Source organism: Monodelphis domestica, chromosome 2 (assembly GCF_027887165.1).
Source record: "Monodelphis domestica isolate mMonDom1 chromosome 2, mMonDom1.pri, whole genome shotgun sequence".
Classification (NCBI taxonomy): domain Eukaryota; kingdom Metazoa; phylum Chordata; class Mammalia; order Didelphimorphia; family Didelphidae; genus Monodelphis; species Monodelphis domestica.
Window position 1 is genome coordinate 402486307 of NC_077228.1, and position 18811 is coordinate 402505117.

The 18811-nt window shown below is 35.8% G+C and overlaps 1 protein-coding gene across 6 annotated transcripts in view; it reads right to left on the reverse strand.

Annotated features, from left to right (window-relative positions):
• Positions 1-1165: 1165 nt before the first annotated feature.
• The window catches only part of ARHGAP18 (Rho GTPase activating protein 18), a 236912-nt gene continuing 219266 nt past the window's right edge, over positions 1166-18811 (reverse strand). For all 6 annotated transcript variants that reach the window (XM_056818752.1, XM_056818755.1, XM_056818753.1 and 3 more), the window contains 3 exons: positions 13421-13545; positions 4520-4581; positions 1166-2746 (listed from right to left, as the gene is read on the reverse strand). In XM_056818752.1, coding sequence (XP_056674730.1) covers positions 2655-2746; positions 4520-4581; positions 13421-13545 — 279 coding nt within the window. In that variant the 3' untranslated portion in view covers positions 1166-2654. The remainder of the gene's footprint in view (positions 2747-4519; positions 4582-13420; positions 13546-18811) is intronic.

The following is an 18811-nucleotide window of genomic DNA, read 5'->3' on the forward strand; positions in this document are numbered from 1 at the left end:
ATACTGCCATCTACTGACAAGTATTTAAGAGACACTCATGAAGGCAGAAGGGGATCCACTAGGACAGGACAATCATGAAAAATCAGGACTTTGCCCTGCTTTTCCCAAGAGGAGATATGGAAGGATTTTTCAATATTTATAATAACAGTTTTTAGTAGCATCAAAGTATAATAACCTCGACCAGAGAAGAAAAGGCATATATAATAAAAACCAGAAACCTTTCTAGCTTTTTAAAACCCAGCTTTTCTTTCAACTTCTAACAATCCCCTTTAGAGTTACTCTGCATGACTCTCAACCCCAATACATTTGGTTTCTCTTTTGTGTTCTATTATAAAAGACAAACAAACAAGCCATTCAACTCATGGCTAAAAGTCAAACAAAAAAGATAATAAGGAACTATGGAGGAAGTGGATGTAGATAATGTAGCATTATTTTAACAGTGGAAATTTCTATTGTCAAAGTTTATACCAAAAGACGTGAAATGTGTCCTGAAAGCAGGTTGTTGCCAAGTTGTCTTTTTGGAAAACACTTACGAGAAAGATAAAGTTTTTATTTTTGTTCTTTTGGAAAGAAGCAAACTTTTGCCCAGATAAAAGGGAATGAATATCATCCTGAAGTTCCTACTGGAGGTTTCAAAGTTGTGGACTGAATTTCAAAATCTAGTCAGAACCTGGCGGCCTGGGGATAATAATGATGGCAAGAGAGCTGACAAGAATGGCAGGAAAATTCTACTCCTCCAATTGATTTTATTCAATATACATGTATGCTTCCTTTCTTGACAAAGTTCAGACATCTGGTTCTTTATTAAAATATTCCCTGTGAACTTTGCTTGTTTCCTCATGTTCTATTGTTTTCATGATAATGCTGCTGATGATGGAAGAATGATAAAGCATTACTCGCTGTCCAGTTCATTAATATAGGTTGTGAAAACAGAATCTCCATTGAAATCTTTTAAAGGAATTAAGTCAACAAGCAGGAAAAACAAGAAAGAAAACAATTTTATGTCTCCCACATGTCTTTCCACTTGGAAAGTTACATAATTGCCAATGAAGAGTGGAAGCCATTTGGAACTAAAAATCAATCAATCAATCAACTAATGTAGTCTTTTCTGTTGAACATGACTCATGCATTCATAAAATTAGAAGTAATGATTCAAGAGAGAAGATAGATTAAGAAAAATGCATTTAATTATAAAAAGATCTTGTTTAAATAATAAAAAAAAAGAGAAATGGCACGAAATCACCACAGTTATTTAAGCGATCACATCCACAGGAAGCTTTTGTTATTATATGCTGAAAATTCACAACTCTCCTTATTAACGACACTTTCCTCTTAATTAACATGACATCAAGGGTTCCTGATAAAAACTATAATTTTTTCTAAGTCCTACCAAAAAGTGTCATAAGCACAGTTTGTTGAGTTATTCATTTACATTGCCTTTTATTTACTACACTCAAAACTCATAAAATATTTAACATTTTTCTTCCATTTGATCCTTTCTTATTTACAGTACAGACTCAAGATCTCTTGTCACAATATGGTTTGTGCAATAAAACTCCTGTGAATAGTATTTTCTACTACATATAATAAATTTATTCTGATTATTTTAAAATAAGGCCACAAGCAACCTGCCCACATGCACTGAGTCCTACCAACTAGAATTATACTAACCAGCAGACTTTTATGACTATGCAGTCCCTCTCTGTAAAGAATGCATTCTACACCCATTAATGCATTACATGACCTCGCATACATTTCTAATTCTGCTATGACAATGCAGGGTACCAGCTACCATTTTTCCAATTCCATTTAGAAAACTATAGAGCATGCTAAGTAGTTTGGCTTTCACTCGCTTCTTATCCGTAATCTCATTCCCCTACGTGGATATATTTTATTTATTCTCAAACATCAGTTTTTGACGGTTCGGTGATAATTGGCAGTTTTCGACAGTCCTATTTTCTTGACAGTGGATACAGTTCTGTGCACGTGTCAGAAATATGTAAAAAAAATTCGGAATCCCCTCATGTGATATGGCAGGAGTAGCAAATAATTGTTAAAACAATGCCTCACTAAGGTGACTATTAGCATTCTGACATTCCAAGATGTGCTACTGAAGCCAGCTGGCTCAGAGAGTTGTACTATCTTAACACCTGGAATGTATTAGCATCAGAAAAAAAGAAGAAAACCCCATTCTTTAACGATGTAATCCTCATTCATGAGTTGAAAAATATGTACACAGAGTATATATGATTAGAAAAGGATGTGTGAATTCATATACATACATTTCCTCTAGAATATTAAATCCAGTCACCTCCACTAACTAGCACATGTTAACACAGAGTACATAACACAGGCTATAAACCAATTAATTTTCTCTGGATCTCACTCAAGGGGCTTTTGTTTCCTAATAATAATAAAATCCATTATTCTGGCAGGAGCACAAATCATACTGAAAATAAGGAAAATATTCTTAAGGCTGTGCCAACCGGGAACACTGTCAAGGGAGATTTATTTTTTATAAGGCTTCAAAGTGTCACTCGTTAATAGTAAGGCATATTGGAATAACAAATGAGTCCCACTATTTCTTTCATTTTCTTCAGTCCAACAAGTGTCATTGAATCAGTCCACATAATTGTCTTCACTTTATAAGTCTTCTACAAAGGCTTGGACTTTATAACCCATTCAGCATTTGGGTTGAGTTGATATAAGTCCTTCATGTAGGTATCATCCTCAAGGCAGCGTTCGCCTATGAAAGACACATAGATTACCAACTCACAGTGGTGGTGTCCTGTGGTCAAAGTAATTTTTAAACATAGGATCACTGCTCTAGAACTAGAAAGTACCCCAGAGGCCATCTAATCCAACCCCCCACCACTCTGTTAAACCATTGTTTTTTGTCTTAGTAACAAAAAGGCAGAAGGGCAAGGGCTAGGCAAATATGTTTAAGTGACTTGCCCAGGGTCACACAGATAAGAAATGTCTGAGGTCAGATTTCAACCCAGATCCTCCTGATTCTGGACCTGGTGCTCTACCATTGTGCCCCTAATTCCTTCATGGGGGTGGAAATGGAGATGCCAAAGATTATTAGTAGGACAGTATTGCAGGATTATTAATTAACATAAAACATTAAAAATCCATAGATAACAAATGGAGTTTAAAATTTTTAATTTCAAAAGATTCTTTCAAAATTCAGCCATCTTTATGAAATAAGTCAATGATTCCTAAAACATCTTTGCTCCAATGATACTTTCTTCTTTTAATCCCCCTTTCAAAGACAAAATCATGGTACTCTCACTCTCCTTTCTTCTGACAGCCATCAGAAGTTTCTTTTCCACAGACCATAACATATATCATTCTTAACTCCCAAGAGTAAGAATAAAAACTTTAACTTTATAGTTATAGATCTGAAGGATAATTTTTAAAAATATATACTCATATACAGATACACAGACTACACATATACACATATCTCTCTCTCACATACACACACATATATATATGAAAATGTTTTAACTGTTAATTTCAAATGTTTTATAATTTTAAGAATTAGAAACTGCTCCATTTATAGGCAATATTCTTCCTTTTCTTTACATCATATAAATAAGCTCATCCTTCATTTTGAATAGATTAATAAAATCATTGATTTTTATAGTTGAAAGAGAAATTATGGATCATCTATGTTCAATGCTCTGCTTTTACAAGCAGGTAAACTAAGGCCAAGCCAGAGAAGTCAAATGGCTTTCCCCTGATGAAACAGCTAGTTAGAAGCAGATATGAAACTTGACCTCTTGTCTCCTGATTCCTCATCCAAAAGTCTGATAGTTATTTCAAAATCATTGCTTTAAAATTAAAATTCTGTTCTTTAATTTAATTTTCAGCCATTTCCCCTAATCATTTTCAAATTCTTAATAAGAATTAAACTTTTATTTTTAAAGGCTAAAAAAGTAAGCCCTTTTCTTATACTGAAATTTTTGAGAAGTCAATGAATCATTAAAAAAGATTAAAATAATCCATTTATCTTTTTTCCATTTTCCACAAGGACTGTCATAAGTTCCCAATGTATATAGAATATTTAGTAAACTGTAACAAAAACTAGAGTCAAAAGCATTTCTGGTTTCTTTCTTTAAAAAGAAAACAATAACATCAAAAATGCTTTGTTGGCACTACCAGTCTCATTCCTACAGGTAGGCTGTCATTCAAGTGTGAAGGAAGCAAGGTTTGGAAAATTCGCATCACTAGAGAGTATGGGAGTTTTTCCTACTACAGTGAATTTTCCTGAATTTGAAGTTAAATACAGGAGGAGAATTTATGCAGAGGTAGTTCAAACAGAATCTGAAGACAAAGGTTTGATCATTAAGGATTCTTTTTTAAAAAGTTATGAGTAAGTAGATTATAGACAAAACAATAATAGTCGACTATAACATTATTTTATATTCTTGACCCATTTCTTCCAGAGACAATAATAATAAACATTTTAAATGTTAGCTCATATAGGGAAGGTAGAAAAACCTGTTCTTACCAATATTTCCTCCTATTTCATATAAAAAAATTTCCCCTTTCTTGAGTGTCTGGACAACTCCACTGTTGGAGAGAAAACAAACTGATTAGTCACACTATCAAACAGCTTGCAATCATATCCTTTTAATGTGCTAAGGGGATTCTAGGCTGTATGGGAAATTCACAACTTAGACACACTGTAATTATCTACACATTTCTATTCTTCCCATCTGCTAAATGTGCAGAATCAGTAATAAGATGTCACCTGTAAATTAATATTAACTCAGCCACTCATGCATATCAAAGCAAAATAATAAATCACTAGGTAAAGACATAAAAATTAAAATAAAATACTCCACACATAAATTACCAATACAGTTATTAATTTAAAAATTCATAGTTTCTGGTACTGAATTATCTAAAGACATAAGATTTCAAAGAAAATAACACACTAATCACCGATAATGTACGGTATATAGGCACCAAATAGACACCTGAATAGCTGTTAAAAACAAATATCTTTCCTGCATTTTTCACATTTCTTTAACTCATTCAATAAATATTTACCAAGCATAGCAATCTAGTAGTATCCTAAGAGAAAAAGCAAGATATAAGACCTAATCTTTACTCAAAGGAACTTAAAATTCAATTGGAGTAGACATACATTCATTATAAATACACATTCAATCTAAAGAATGTATTACAAAGAGCCAGTTATATTTATGGAACCAAGATTTCCAGGAAGTGATTTAATTTAAAGGGTTCCTTTTCCCTGGGATATTTTGGTTCCATTTGGTTCACTAAAGCAATAATAAAAAGAAATGGAAAGCAGTATGGTAACATAGAAAGTTACTAGTTTTACAGTTAGAAGACCCAAGTTTAAATCCCACGTGGGGGACTTAAATTTAAACTTAAACTGGTCAAGTCATCTATCATACTTATACCTTGGAATCTAGTCAATCAAAGAAAGACCAAATTTGAGCCTGTCTTCAACATTCTAATGTGGGAGACAGCATGTAATTATGTACATGAAACATACATTGATGGATGGTCTCAGAAGGATAAAGAGAAGGTAATCTCAGAAGGGAAGGCACCAGGAATATGTGGTGGGCTGTGGGCTGTGGACTAGGAGAGGGTAAGGAAGATCCTTCTTGCACAAGAGGGAAACTGAGATGAGTTCTGAAAGGAGCAAGGGAAGTGAAGAGACCAAAGTAAGAAGGGAACATTCCAATGGTGGGAAATAGTCAGCAAAGTAATGAAGTCAAGGGATGGAGGGTCAAATATTTGAGGAAGAGAAAGTAAAACCAATGATCAAAAGGCAGAATGAGTAGAGGGAAGTAATTTATAAGCATGCAGGATAAAGGACGCATGATGGAAAAGGCCCTTCATTGCCAAAGAAGGAACTGATGGAGTCTGAATGCAAATTGAAGCAAATCATTCTTCACATTATTTCCTACATGAATTTTTCTCTAGTGGTAAATAATATATCTTCTTTCATAACATGATGAATATGGAAATTTGCATTGTATAATGACATATGTAAAACCTATATAATATTTTCTGACTTAAGGAAGGAGAGGAGTGGGAGCAAGGAAGAAAACGTGTTCGAAAATGATTATTAAAAGTTAGAAAATGATTGTTAAAAATTAAATTGCTATGTAAAAAAAAATACAAGATAAGTAGAAAACAGTAAGGCTATGCAATGGAATGCCAAACAGAGGAGCTGATGTTGGATCTTAGAGGTAACATTTAGGGAGATTTGCTTGGAGTTAAGTTTCTTAGGGAAATCACTTCAGCAATTTCTTCTTCCATAAAATGAGAGAGTTGGAGTAGATGGCCTCCAAGGGCCCTTCTAACTCTCAATCTATGATTGTACGATCCTCTATTAGCACAATGCACTATAAGTACTCTGCTTTTCCAGTAAGTATTTGCTTTTGAAGTATTAAATGCCTGGGATGGGATTAAGATGTAGAGGTCACCCAGAATACTTGATTCAGTGAGTTAATACCTGGTTATAGTATCCCTTTCTATATTATATTTACCTCAAAGGGGCCCTGGCTCTGTTATTTAATAATTACATGACTACAGGACCAGTCATTTAACCCCTCCAAGCTGGTTTGTCTTTCCTCATGTAGAAAATAGGGGATAATAATATGCTTATTACCCATCTCATTTCTGCCTTTTGAAGTTCTTTATTTCCTTAAATGAATCAACAAACTTATTAAGTGCCTACTATGTGTTAGGCATTGTACTAAGCACCATGAATACAAAAAGAGGCAAAAGATAGTTTCTAACCTCATAATCTAATGAGGGAGACATCATGAAAATAAATATATACAAAGTAAATTATGTATAAGATAAATAGGATAAAATTAACAGAGGGAAGGCACTACAACTAAGAAGATGAGCATAGAAGATAAGCACAAGCCCCCTTTCTTCTCTGAAGCCTTCCTGAATCTGTCCCCTGTTAGCTAACTCCCATTCCCTCTTTCAGGAATTTATAATCTAATCTAATCTAATCTAATCTACAGACACCATGTACCCATGAAACAACCTGGGAGTCACTTGCACAATCACATATAAAGTGTGACTTTAAATTGGAGAGATTATTTTCACAGGAAAGTCAGTCTCATTAATACAGTGAAAAATAATAAAGTACAAAGTAAATGTGGCAATACAAAAGTATGTAAGGCAGGGGGGGGGAAGGAATGATTAGACTAGGATTGCCCCCAATAGCCATTTTCAGTGGGAGGAATAACAGAAATAATAGTTCTTGACATTACATAACATTTTAAGAGTTTACAGAGCCCTTTGTGTGCATGAGCTCGTCCGATATTTTGAAGTTTTGTAGGGTTTTGGCCATCACTTTCAGTTCCAAAAGACTCAAGCCCACCCTTCCCTCCTCCTCATGTAATCTTCCTAACTCTGAGAAATAGGGTAGCATCCATATTATCCCTCTTTTACAGAAGAAGGAATTGAGGCTTAAGGAGTTTTAAGTGATTTGTACAAGGTCAGAAAATATTGTGGTAAACTGTAGACCCTGGACTAGTGCTTCAGGTCATCCCATTTTAAACTCCCTGTTCTCTCAGGTAATAACATGTATGGAGAGAGTAGAAAAGGACATGATCCACTAGAAGAGAGAAATTAGTTTAAAAGGGATAAAATGAGAGTAAAAATGAGAGATGGCTGGGCCAAGCCTTTGGAAGCATCCTGAACTCCAACAGACTTTTATTGCCCAGAACAAGGCCTACAGAGTATTTCCCAGGCCTCTCTTCAGCACATCGGCCCCATTTTGACCATTATACCCACTTCCTTCCCACCTTGAGAACCTTGGAATCGCCCTGGGATCTGAAAGGTCTGAGCTTTTACTTTACTTTGCCTGAACTCTGGCCTCCTCACCACCTCACCATGTTATAGGCTGTTCCCTCCTTTCAGCTTTTTGTCAAGTGCTTCTTCAGAAGTAGCTAGGAGGCTCAGTGGATAGAGAGCAGGTTCTACAGACAGAAGGTCCTAGGTTCTGTAAACCTTAAAATTTCTTAGACTTATGAATGTTGGAAATTTCCCCATTGGGAAATCTCATACTGGAAAAAATTTCCTACTGATAGTCTATTGGAATGTGAAACCCCTTGGCATGGGAGGATCCTTCTCCTCCCTACCTAAGACTACTTTAGGACAGAAACCTTTTGCTAAACAATGGAAAGGGCTTTGACCTATGCTTAAGCATAGAACAGGAAGTTCTTTGAGTCATGATTGATTTTAGAATTGATACAATAGAGATACTTGGAATGACAGAACCAGGTCTTGAAACTACAATCTCCACCCTACTCAGAGTAAAAGGATTTAGGAAGGGCTGCAGCAAAGATCAAGATTTAATTATTTGAGAATATGACCTTCAACAGACATGTGCAAAGAGGCAGACCTCTGGGCGGTCCTGGGTTAAGCTAGAGCCACCATTGGCACAGGGAAGACATGGACAGTGATTGGTAGATGTGAGAACTGAGGGGAGGGAACTTAGATGGTTTCCTTAAAGATAGCGGGGTCTGAGGACTGGGGGAGTTCGAGAGGTTTTGCTCTGAGAGGTTGTGCTCTGAGAAGTTTTGCTCTGAAGGAGTCTGAGAGGAGAGAGGTCCTGGAGGGAGAGCTCCTGGAGAGGTCTGAGAGGAGGGCTTGCTCTGAAGGAGGCTGGAGGTGGAGGCCCCTGAGACTGTTTCTCCATTTTGGTCACGTGAGTGATAGGGACTGATCTCTTTTCTTTGCCTCGGCTATCTAAGGGCTTGGGCCTTTTGGCCCAGCCTAAACAGAGGGGGTATTTAAGCCCTATTCCCTTCTCTCCCTTCTCTCTCTCTCTCTCTCTCTCTCTCTCTCTCTCTCTCTCTCTCTCTCTCTCTCTCTCTCTCTCTCTCTCTCTCTCTCTCTCTCTCTGTCTCTCTCTCTCTCATACCTTTCTTCCTCCTGTTTGTAATTAAAAACTCCATAAAAGGTTGACTGCTGACTTGAGTTTTCATTTAGGAATTACATAGCTGAATTCCTTGGTGACCTTAAATTAATATATATATATATATATATATCAGTCTTTTAAAGTGATTTCCTTGTCCCTTCGTGGTCGCCACAATGTGACAAGGAAATCACTTTAAAAGACTGACAGTTCAAATCTGACCATGGGATTTCCTAGCTGTGTGAGTCTGGAAAGTCAGTTAACCCTATTTGCTTATCCCTTGCCCTTTTGTCTTAGAGTTGTTACAAGGACTAAAAGTAAGAGTTTTCAAAAGTAATTAATTAATTTATACACACACACACACACACACACACACACACACACACACATCTTATTGGGTCCTGACAAATCCTTGGTACATAGAGGCTACTTTTTTCTCCATTTTACAGTTAAGAAAACTATAGCAGACAGACGTTCTATGACTTGCCCAGGGTCACACAGCTAGCTGATAGTGTCTGTGGCTGGATTTGAGCTCATGTCTCTCTGACTCCAGGTCCAGCATTCTCTCTACTGTTCCACTTACTTAGGTTCACCAATGAACCTAAATGAGCCCAGCAGTAAAAGATCCTGGACACCAGACTGAAAAATTTAAACAAAATATAGCAGGCAAGAAGATCTTACCCTAGCTCAGATTCACTGAGTTCATACCATATTGGAAAAAACCATTGTCTGGAAACAAAAAAAAAACAATTTGAATCCTAGCTCTGACACTGGCCCTGTCTAAGCCCAAGGTTCTTCATCTAAAAATGGGAATAAAAAGATTTGTACTAACAATATTGGGAGACAGTGAGGTGGAACAGAGGAACACTAGGATTGGAGTCAGTGAGACCTGAGTTCAAATGTGACCTCAGACACATAATAGCTGTGTAACCCTGGGTAAGTCACTTTACTCTGCCTCTGTTTCCTCATCTGTAAAATGAGTTAAGAGAAGGAAATAGTAAGCCACTCCAGTATCTATGCAAAAAAAAAAAAGGATTCACAAAAGAGACAGGTATGAGTAAAAAACAGCAACCACAATAGCTTTTCTGTAGCTCCACACCCTTTAGGTGACTCAGAGGATAGAGCCTGGAGTCAGGAAGACCTAAGTTCTAATCCTGCATCAGCTATTTCCTAGTTATGTGACCTTGGACAAGTCTCTTAAGCTCTGATTGCCTGACAAAAGGATCCACTGGACAGGGAAATGGCAAACCACTGCAGTATCTTTTCCAAGAAAACCCAATGGATAGGTGGGGCCCATGTAGTCATAGAGTCCAATATGACTGATTAACCACCTATTTCATAGAGTTGTAAGGAAATCCTTTTCTAAACTTTTAAGTAAGAAATCATTATTTAACTAATATTTTTTTATTTAAATAAGCATCTTTGATTGATGACAATGAAAAAAAGGTATTTTGAAACATACATTGACTAACAAAGGCAGCCAAGAAGTAAAAGGTTAAAAACTAATATACTTTCGGGAACCTGCAAAATCAAAATTTCTCTACTGCTAGAAAGCAGAACAGGTTCAAGAAAATATGTGGAGAAAGAGTTTAATGAAGTGCCCAAAGGGACAGAGCAACAAACCCTTCATTATTGTTTTAAGGGAAGGTGCATGTTCAGAATTAGGGCACGGTTTACAGACCATTAGGATTTAATTTTCTACAGCCATGTGTTTGCACTGACTGTTCACCATGCCTAGAATGCATTAGCTCCTCGCCTCCACCTTTTACAATCCCTCATTTCCTTCAAGACCTGACTCAAGCACTTTCTTCATGAAACCTCTCCTGAGCCTTCCAGTTCATAGCATCTTCTCTCCCCAAATCACTTAGCACTAAATTGTATATAAATTCTTCATAGATATATTTATAAAAATATCTCCACTTTGAAGACACATTTTGCTTTTTTCTTTATATTCTCCAAAGCCTAATAAACAGCAAGAGTTTAATAAATGCTTAATGCTTGATATGTCTCATGGATGGGTAATCGAGGATGACTAGTGTCTTTGGTGGAGAGCTTGTTGAGCCCATTTCAGAGCTGCTCATCCACCGTTGGTGTTCACTTGGCTCTCAAGTCTCCCTGGTAGCTCCAAGAAGCTTTAGTATGAGCAGCAGCCATAACCTAGTAAAATCATTTTAGAAGATGGGCTAAACCAGGTTGAGAGTAACTGATGAGCCACAAATTCATTGGAGAGTTGGGGGAGGGGGTGTCTACCCCAAGCATGCAAAGAGTTTCTCTGGCAAAATGCACAGATGAGAACAATTTGTTCCAATGGCCGTGAAGGCAGCTGAAAATAGATGCTATGGAATACTTATAGCCTAGTCAGACATCAAAGACACCAAGGTCATCCACTGCATCCTGAATTATCATCGGTCATCCTTACTTTTATCTTGCCACTGGGCTTTAATGACTCTGGAAGAGAAAGTAAGGCTGATAACTTTGTGCAACTCTGCCTCACTTAAATCCAGTTCACACACAAGTCAAGAAATGACCCTGTGATATCACTGGTCCTTTCAGAAAATGAAGGACAAACAACAATAGCTTGATACAGAAACTGCTCACTAATATTCTTCTAGTATCTCATCTTAAAATAGGAAGTGACTATGTGTCACTTTAAAAATATACAAAGAGGCAAATTCTGCCATGTCCTATGATGCTGAATATTCAGAGAATAAATGCAGTAACAGACTGTAAATCTCCCATCCAAGGTCCAGACAAGCTAAGTTCCAAAAGGGCTGTGATGGGGCAAGGACCCAACTACATCTGAAGACAATCTCCTAAGGTAGAAAGGACTGAAATATTACTCTCCTTAGTGGTAATTTCCTAACAGAGCCAGCAAAATAGTAATAACTAATGTTTATACAGTGTTTTAAATATTTTATCAAACTACTGTAGTAGTAGTAGTAATAATAATAGACAGCAACATATATACATATATGTGTGTGTATGTATATATATATATATATATATATATATATATATATAGAGAGAGAGAGAGAGAGAGAGAGAGAGAGAGTCCTCTAAGGTTTGCAAAATGCTTTACATGTAGTATCATATTAATGTTTTATCTACTTCTAAATTAGTAATAGTAACAATAAAAATAAGAGACTATACAGTATAGCACTATACAGTTTGCAAAATGCTTTATATATTGTATCATATTCATAGTTTATCAACTTGTTCTGAATTAGTGGTAGAAACAATGATGAAAATAATAATAGACAGCATTTATATAGCACTTTAAGGTATGCAAAATTCCATACCTACATAAGCATTAATAGCTTATCACTTTGTCCTGAATTAGTAGTAGTTTTAATTTTTAAAAATTGCATTTATATGCCACTTTAAGGTTTTTGAAATGTTTTACATATAGTATGACCATAATATTTATCAGCTTAGTCTGAAGTAGTAATGCAAGTAATAATAATAATAGACGGTATTTACATAGCACTTTGAAGTTTGTAAAGAGCTTTGCAATATTAACTCATTTTATCCTCACAGCAACACTGGAAAGTAGGTACTATTATTAAGCCTATTACATATGAGGAAACTGAGGCAAACAGTGGTGAGGTGACTTGCTCAGAATCACAAAGCTAGTAAGTATCTTCCTGACTCCACATACAGTAATCTCTCCATAACACCAACAAAATGAATGCTCTACTCCTAGGCCAGGCTATCCAGTAGCTATGAAGAAACTTTTAAGCATCTACTTGAAGGGGGTCTGAGTTAAAAAACAAATGATATCAAATTCAAATTTAAACTCAGTCCAATCAGGCACTCTATTCAACTCAACAGACAATAAGTCAAGGCCAACAAGAACTTTTTTCTTAAATCCTTAGAATCAACACTGCATTGGTTCCAAGGCAGGTTCCAAAGCTTATACTGGAAAAGCGATAAAGGTTAGGCAATGAGGATTATGTGACTTGCCCAGGGTCCCACAGCTAGGAAGTATCTGAGGACATATTTGAACCCAGGACCTCTTGTCTCTAAGTCTGGTACTCAATCCACTGAGCCACCCAGCTGCCCCTGCCAACAAGAACTTATTAAGCACTTCTGTTGTGCCAGATACAGAAAAGTGCTAAAAGACAAAGAGAGGCCAAAATAAACTACATAAACTACAAGCAACTACATTCAAACAAGCTATATACAGGGTATAAACTGAAGGCCATCTTTGACTGCAGGCAGAAGTGGGGTTGGGAGTTTGGGAGGTGAGGGAAGCACAAAGAAAAAGCCTCCTACAGAGTTGGAGTTGATCTGGATCTTGAAGGAAGCCAGGAAGCAGAGGTGAAGAAGGAGCCTCTCTTGGCCAAATATTCCTTTCTGTTCCCCAAACAAAGTAGTTTAAAGCTCCTCCCTTCACCCCACCTTCTGTGGCTTCCAGCCCATTCTGAAAGAGGAAGCCTAGAAATCCAGAAACACTACAGAATAATTAAAATCGACACGGGCCCGTACCTTTCTTGGCTGAGAAACCTGGCGAGAACATCACTGGCTTTCAGTTCTTCAGTGAGCTGTATTGCCATGGAAACTTTCGAAAGATGGGGCGCTTGTACTCGAATCACTCCCTGAGGAACATCAGCCTGCAAAGCAATCATGACATTGGAACAAAGCAGGGAGCAGCTGGAACGTGGAACTTTGTACAATGCATTATATGGTAAGTGTGCTTAACTACTGCACATTTTACTACTCCACTACATAAAAACCTTAACTACTGTATAATGTAATTTAGCAAATTACATCAGAACCTCAAATATCCTTTTAATGGCGATAGGGGAACTTTATAATACGCATACAGTAATGCTTAATTATTTTTAAAGATGTAAAGAATGACAGCAATAACCATTACTGCCATATTAAGTGCTGATTTCTGAGTACTATCTGCTAGTGCATCCTTCTCCTGGCAATTTATGAAATTGATTCAAAAAGAAGTTTCTGGATTGTGAGGGCTGTATTTTTTAATGTTGCTCAACCTAAAATTTCCCCAACTCCTAGAGCATCTAATCTTTGCACTTGAAATTGCATCTGAAAAATGAAACACATCCCCCTTGTTCAGCTACAATGTTGTCTCCATTCTCAGTTAATTGGGTTACCCTTCACATCACATACAAGGAATGCCTAGAATGAAACACTGTTACCGCCTTCCTGATAAATATGCAGGCTATTTTATTTATACATAGAAACATCAGGAGCTGAAACAAGACACAAAAATATATTTTGAGATATCTGAAAATATGGGACATAATCCTTTTTTAAGGAAATTTCTGAAATAAGAACAAGAATGTATACTGGAAAAGCTTCAAAGACACCAGGCCCATTCAGGAAAGGCCAAAAACCCATCTGTATTAGTGCCTGACCAGTTAGTCAATTCAATTAACCATCATTTATTAAGTTCTTACTGTGTCAAGAGAGTGGCATAGATCTTTAAAGCTTTTGCCCAAGGAGCACAAGTTCTGGTAAATCTTAACAAGCTAGACCAAAAGGTACTGAGAAAAGTACCTGACAAAGGATTCTACTGGGTGTCCCAAAACTCTGGGTGTAGTTTTAAGCAGCAAAATGATATTAAACAATTTTAAGCTTAAAACTGCAGCAAGACTTTTGGGGACACCCAGTAATACCTTATCACTTGAAGAACAAGGAGTAAATTCACAGAAGTCCATTATCAGAAGACCAGCCTCTTAGTTAAGATTTTTTTTTCTTTTTAGTGTGTGGAGGGGATAATGGCAATTCATGAAGACTATCTCCTAACGTATGGTGAGAACATGTTCTTCATTGGTGAAGGCAACACTAATGCTTAATGAAAAATTAAAAGTCTGTTCTGTAAATGATGGGCAGGTAGTATTCATTGAGGGAAGAGAAGGTTGTTATTAACTTAATTTTATATAATTTTCAATTGTACGAAAAAGGCAACTGTAAATACATTTTGACAGGTGTTACCACCACTAAACAAACATAGAGGGGGAAGTATCATTTTTTTAAACTAATTTAATCAATAAGAGAGGTCTTGATGATACAAGGCACTTCTATCAAAGCAGGTAAGCACAATAAAGTCCTGCTCTAAGTATTTTTATGTTTGACTTCTCCTACATTGTGGTCTGCTTTTAGCATATTGGAGCCTAAAAGAAACAGATTTAAGACCTGAGCAAATCATTTCACCTCTTAGTTCCCCAAGACAATTCTTTCTTACAAAAACATAGTATTAAGAACTTTTGATTCTTTACCACAAAAATATTACAACATTTTTATAATATGTAAAGAACAAGTGAGAAAAAAGTGATGTCTATAAATTGGGAAATGGCTGTACAAACTAGTCTATACATATAGTGCATATTATTTCTCTATCAAATCTTCCATATATTAGGAATTCAGAGAAAACTGAGACTTAAACAACTTGATATAGAATGAGATGACAGAAGCAGAAAAATAACTGACACAATGGTGACAATAATGCAAAGGAAATTGATGCTAAAAGACTTTAAAACTTTGATTAATACAGCAACCAATCATAACTTCAAAAGACCAATGATGTTGTATTTTTGCCTTTAAACGGGAAGGTAGATTAGAAATACTAAATAAACATACATTTTCAGAAATGGCTAATGTGTTGATTTGTTTTTCTTGACAATTGTATTTTTTAAGGATGTAATCTGGGACAAGAAGAAGGAAATCAGTGGGAAGTGGCATACATGTGATAAAAAGACTATCCCTAAAACATTTAAAATAAAAAATAGTTGTTAAAGCAAAGGAATAAATCTACCACTGTTATTTTTAAATGTTAACTGTAAAAAAAATAGATTTTGATTTATAGCAGGTTTTTTGTGGTAATTTTAAAAATTGGAAACTGAAGGGATCTCATCAATTGAAGAATGGCTGAATAAATTGTGGTTTATGATTGTGATAGAATACTATTGTGTTATTAAAAAAATTAGTGGGATGGATTCAGAAAAACCTGGGAAGAATTAGATGGATCAATGCAAAATGAAGTGAGCAGAAATAGGAGAACATTGTATACAATAACAGCAATATTGCATGATATCAAATATGAAAAACTTACTCTAATTAATAAAATTCTCTAAGACAATTCTAAAGTACTCATGATAAAACCACCTACCACCAGAGAGAACTGATGAACTCTGAGTGACCATTGAAGTATATTTTTTTCACTTTATATTTACTGGGTTTTTGCCCCTCCAACATAGCTAATAGGAGAATATGTTTTGCATGACTTCATATGTAGAATGAGTAATGTACTTCTTGCTTTCTCAAAGGGTAGAAAAAGATTTTAGGGAGGGAGAGAATTTGAAAATAAAAATTTTAAAAATTTAAAAATGGGGAACATTTCAATAGAAAAGACATTTGATTTTGAAGTTCAGAAAAATGATATTTAAATTAAACTTTAGAAAAATGGAGTAACAAGAAATTTAGGAGAATTTTAGATTGCAAAAATCTTCAAAAAGTTTCTAACTGGGATTATACATTATACAAGTATTTGGACTTGCATTTAGTGTTTATGTGTGTGTGCTTGTTCACACACATGTGCATGCATGTGAAATGTGTGTATAAAACACTGTAAGCTTTAATTCCAGAAATACAGCAATTTTATTAGAACCTAAAGGTCTCTTCAAATATGGCCAAGTGAAAATTTTTTATTGCTGATCATGATAGCCAGGCACTATATGCCTAGTTTTGTTTTGGTTTTTTTTTTGGCGGTAGAGGTAACCTATTTTAAGTGTAGGGATGAGTGTAGGGAACAAATTATCACAATCAGAAATTAAGCTACCTGAAAACAGGAGTCCCTTCTCATATTACTATTATTGCCTATAATAGTGTTGGTGGCTTGGTAAAGGCATTTGAGGATGGCCCAGTCTTATTCTTTTTTTTTAAACCCTTACTTTCCACCTTGGAATCAATACTAGGCGATGGGGGTCAAGTGACTTGCCAAGGGTCACTAAGCCAGGAAGCATCTGAGGGCAGATTAGAACCTAGGACCTCCTGTCTCTGGGTCTGGGCTCTCAATCCACTGAGCAACCCAGCTGCCCCCCAGTCTTACTATTCTTAAATAAAAAAAGAATATTCTTATTATGAGCACATTTTCAATTTCTTGTAATATATTGGTGTGAGATGTTGCTCTACATTAGATTTCTGCCAAACTGCTTTCCCATTTTCCCAGCAATTTTTATCAGAGTGGGTACTTCAACAAGTAATCTACATTCGCAGGTTTATTAAACTCTGAGCTATATGAATTCAATTGATACTTGCCTTTTGAGGAGGTTCCACTGATCTATTTTCTATTTTTAGTAACAAATAGCTTTAATGATTACTGATTTCTGCATAATCTGAGTATGAAAATACTATCTTCCTTTCATTCCTACTTTATCTTGATATTTCCCTTTAAGTTCTAGAGCTTTTGTTCCTCCAAATTAATTTTACTATTTTACATTGCTCTATAAAGTATCCCCTTGGTAGTTTGACTGATATAGCATTGAATATTAAATGTCACACCATAAAAAATATTAGGGAAAAAAAGCATATTGGATATCGTTTATAGCTCTGGCTAGGGGAAGAATTAAAAGTTAAAGAGGAAACAAGGGAAATAATGAAAAAAAAAGGTAAAATGAAATTTAAAAGGTTCTGTACAAATAAATTCAATGCAAGTAAAATTTTTAAAGAAGTGGCTAATTGGAGAACTTTGGTAAGTATCTTTGGTAAGAATGTCATATCCAAAATCTATATAACAGGAATGTCTAAGACAAAAGCCATTTTCCAATGAAGAAGTGGTAAAAGGATATGAATCTCCAAAGAAGAATACAAACTGTTAAAAATGTACAAAAGGTCAATCCCAGGCACCATTAATAAAAGAATACAAATCAAAACAATTCTGAAATTTTATACCATACCCCAAAAAATGTGGGAAAAAAATTAGATTTCTACTTTTCTACTAAAAATCTGGATAATGGGCAAATGAAGACTAATATCTGTGAAAACCTAGTTAATTTCTAATAGAAGTTTCAAGATAAAACAGGGACAAAAGAAATAATATTATATGAAAATAATACATGCTTATGCTAGTTTTTCCAAGTAGTAAAGGGTCTTTCATTGTTCACAATGATAGTATTAATTGTGGAGACCTATCTCAATCCAGCCTAATACAAGCTGTCCAAAAATAAGTTTATATAGTTTAAAATGCACTGAGACTTTTGGGACACAGTATATTTCCATTATTGCTGCCTCCCTCCTCTTTCTTCCCTTCATTATGCCAGCCAAACTGAGGTTATCTGTTGAGATGGAAATGAGAGTCAGATGACTTGGTTTCCTTTTAGCACTGGGTCTATGTTTTATGTTTCTGGTATTCATTTTAGGCATCTATAAAATTGAGGGGAAGTGTAAAGTCTCCCTCTAAAATTCCAAGATTTTAACTCAGGGATCCCAGAGCCACTTATTTGCCATTTCTGAGGCTTTGTTCATAATGTGCCCTGCCCCCATCTCTGACAATCCTACTCATCCTTCAAGGCTCAGCTCAACTCAAATGTCATCTCATCCATAAATCATTCTCTGATTCCCTCTAGCCAGAAGTAATCACTTTCTCCCCTAACCCTCCTGGCATTTCCTTTGTTCTCTTTCTTTGCCACTCACAATAGTCTACTTTAAATTAGAGCTATTTGCATATGTCTCTTATCTTCCCTATTAAACTGTGAGTTCCTTAAAGGTAGGGACCATATCTTACTAATATTCTCTTTCCTGATAGTCTCTAGTACACTATCTCAAAGAGAATGTAAGTGATCAATTACCATTTCTGAATGCACCAAAAAGGGGATGGGGGAGAATCCACTTTCTATTAACTAAGACAGC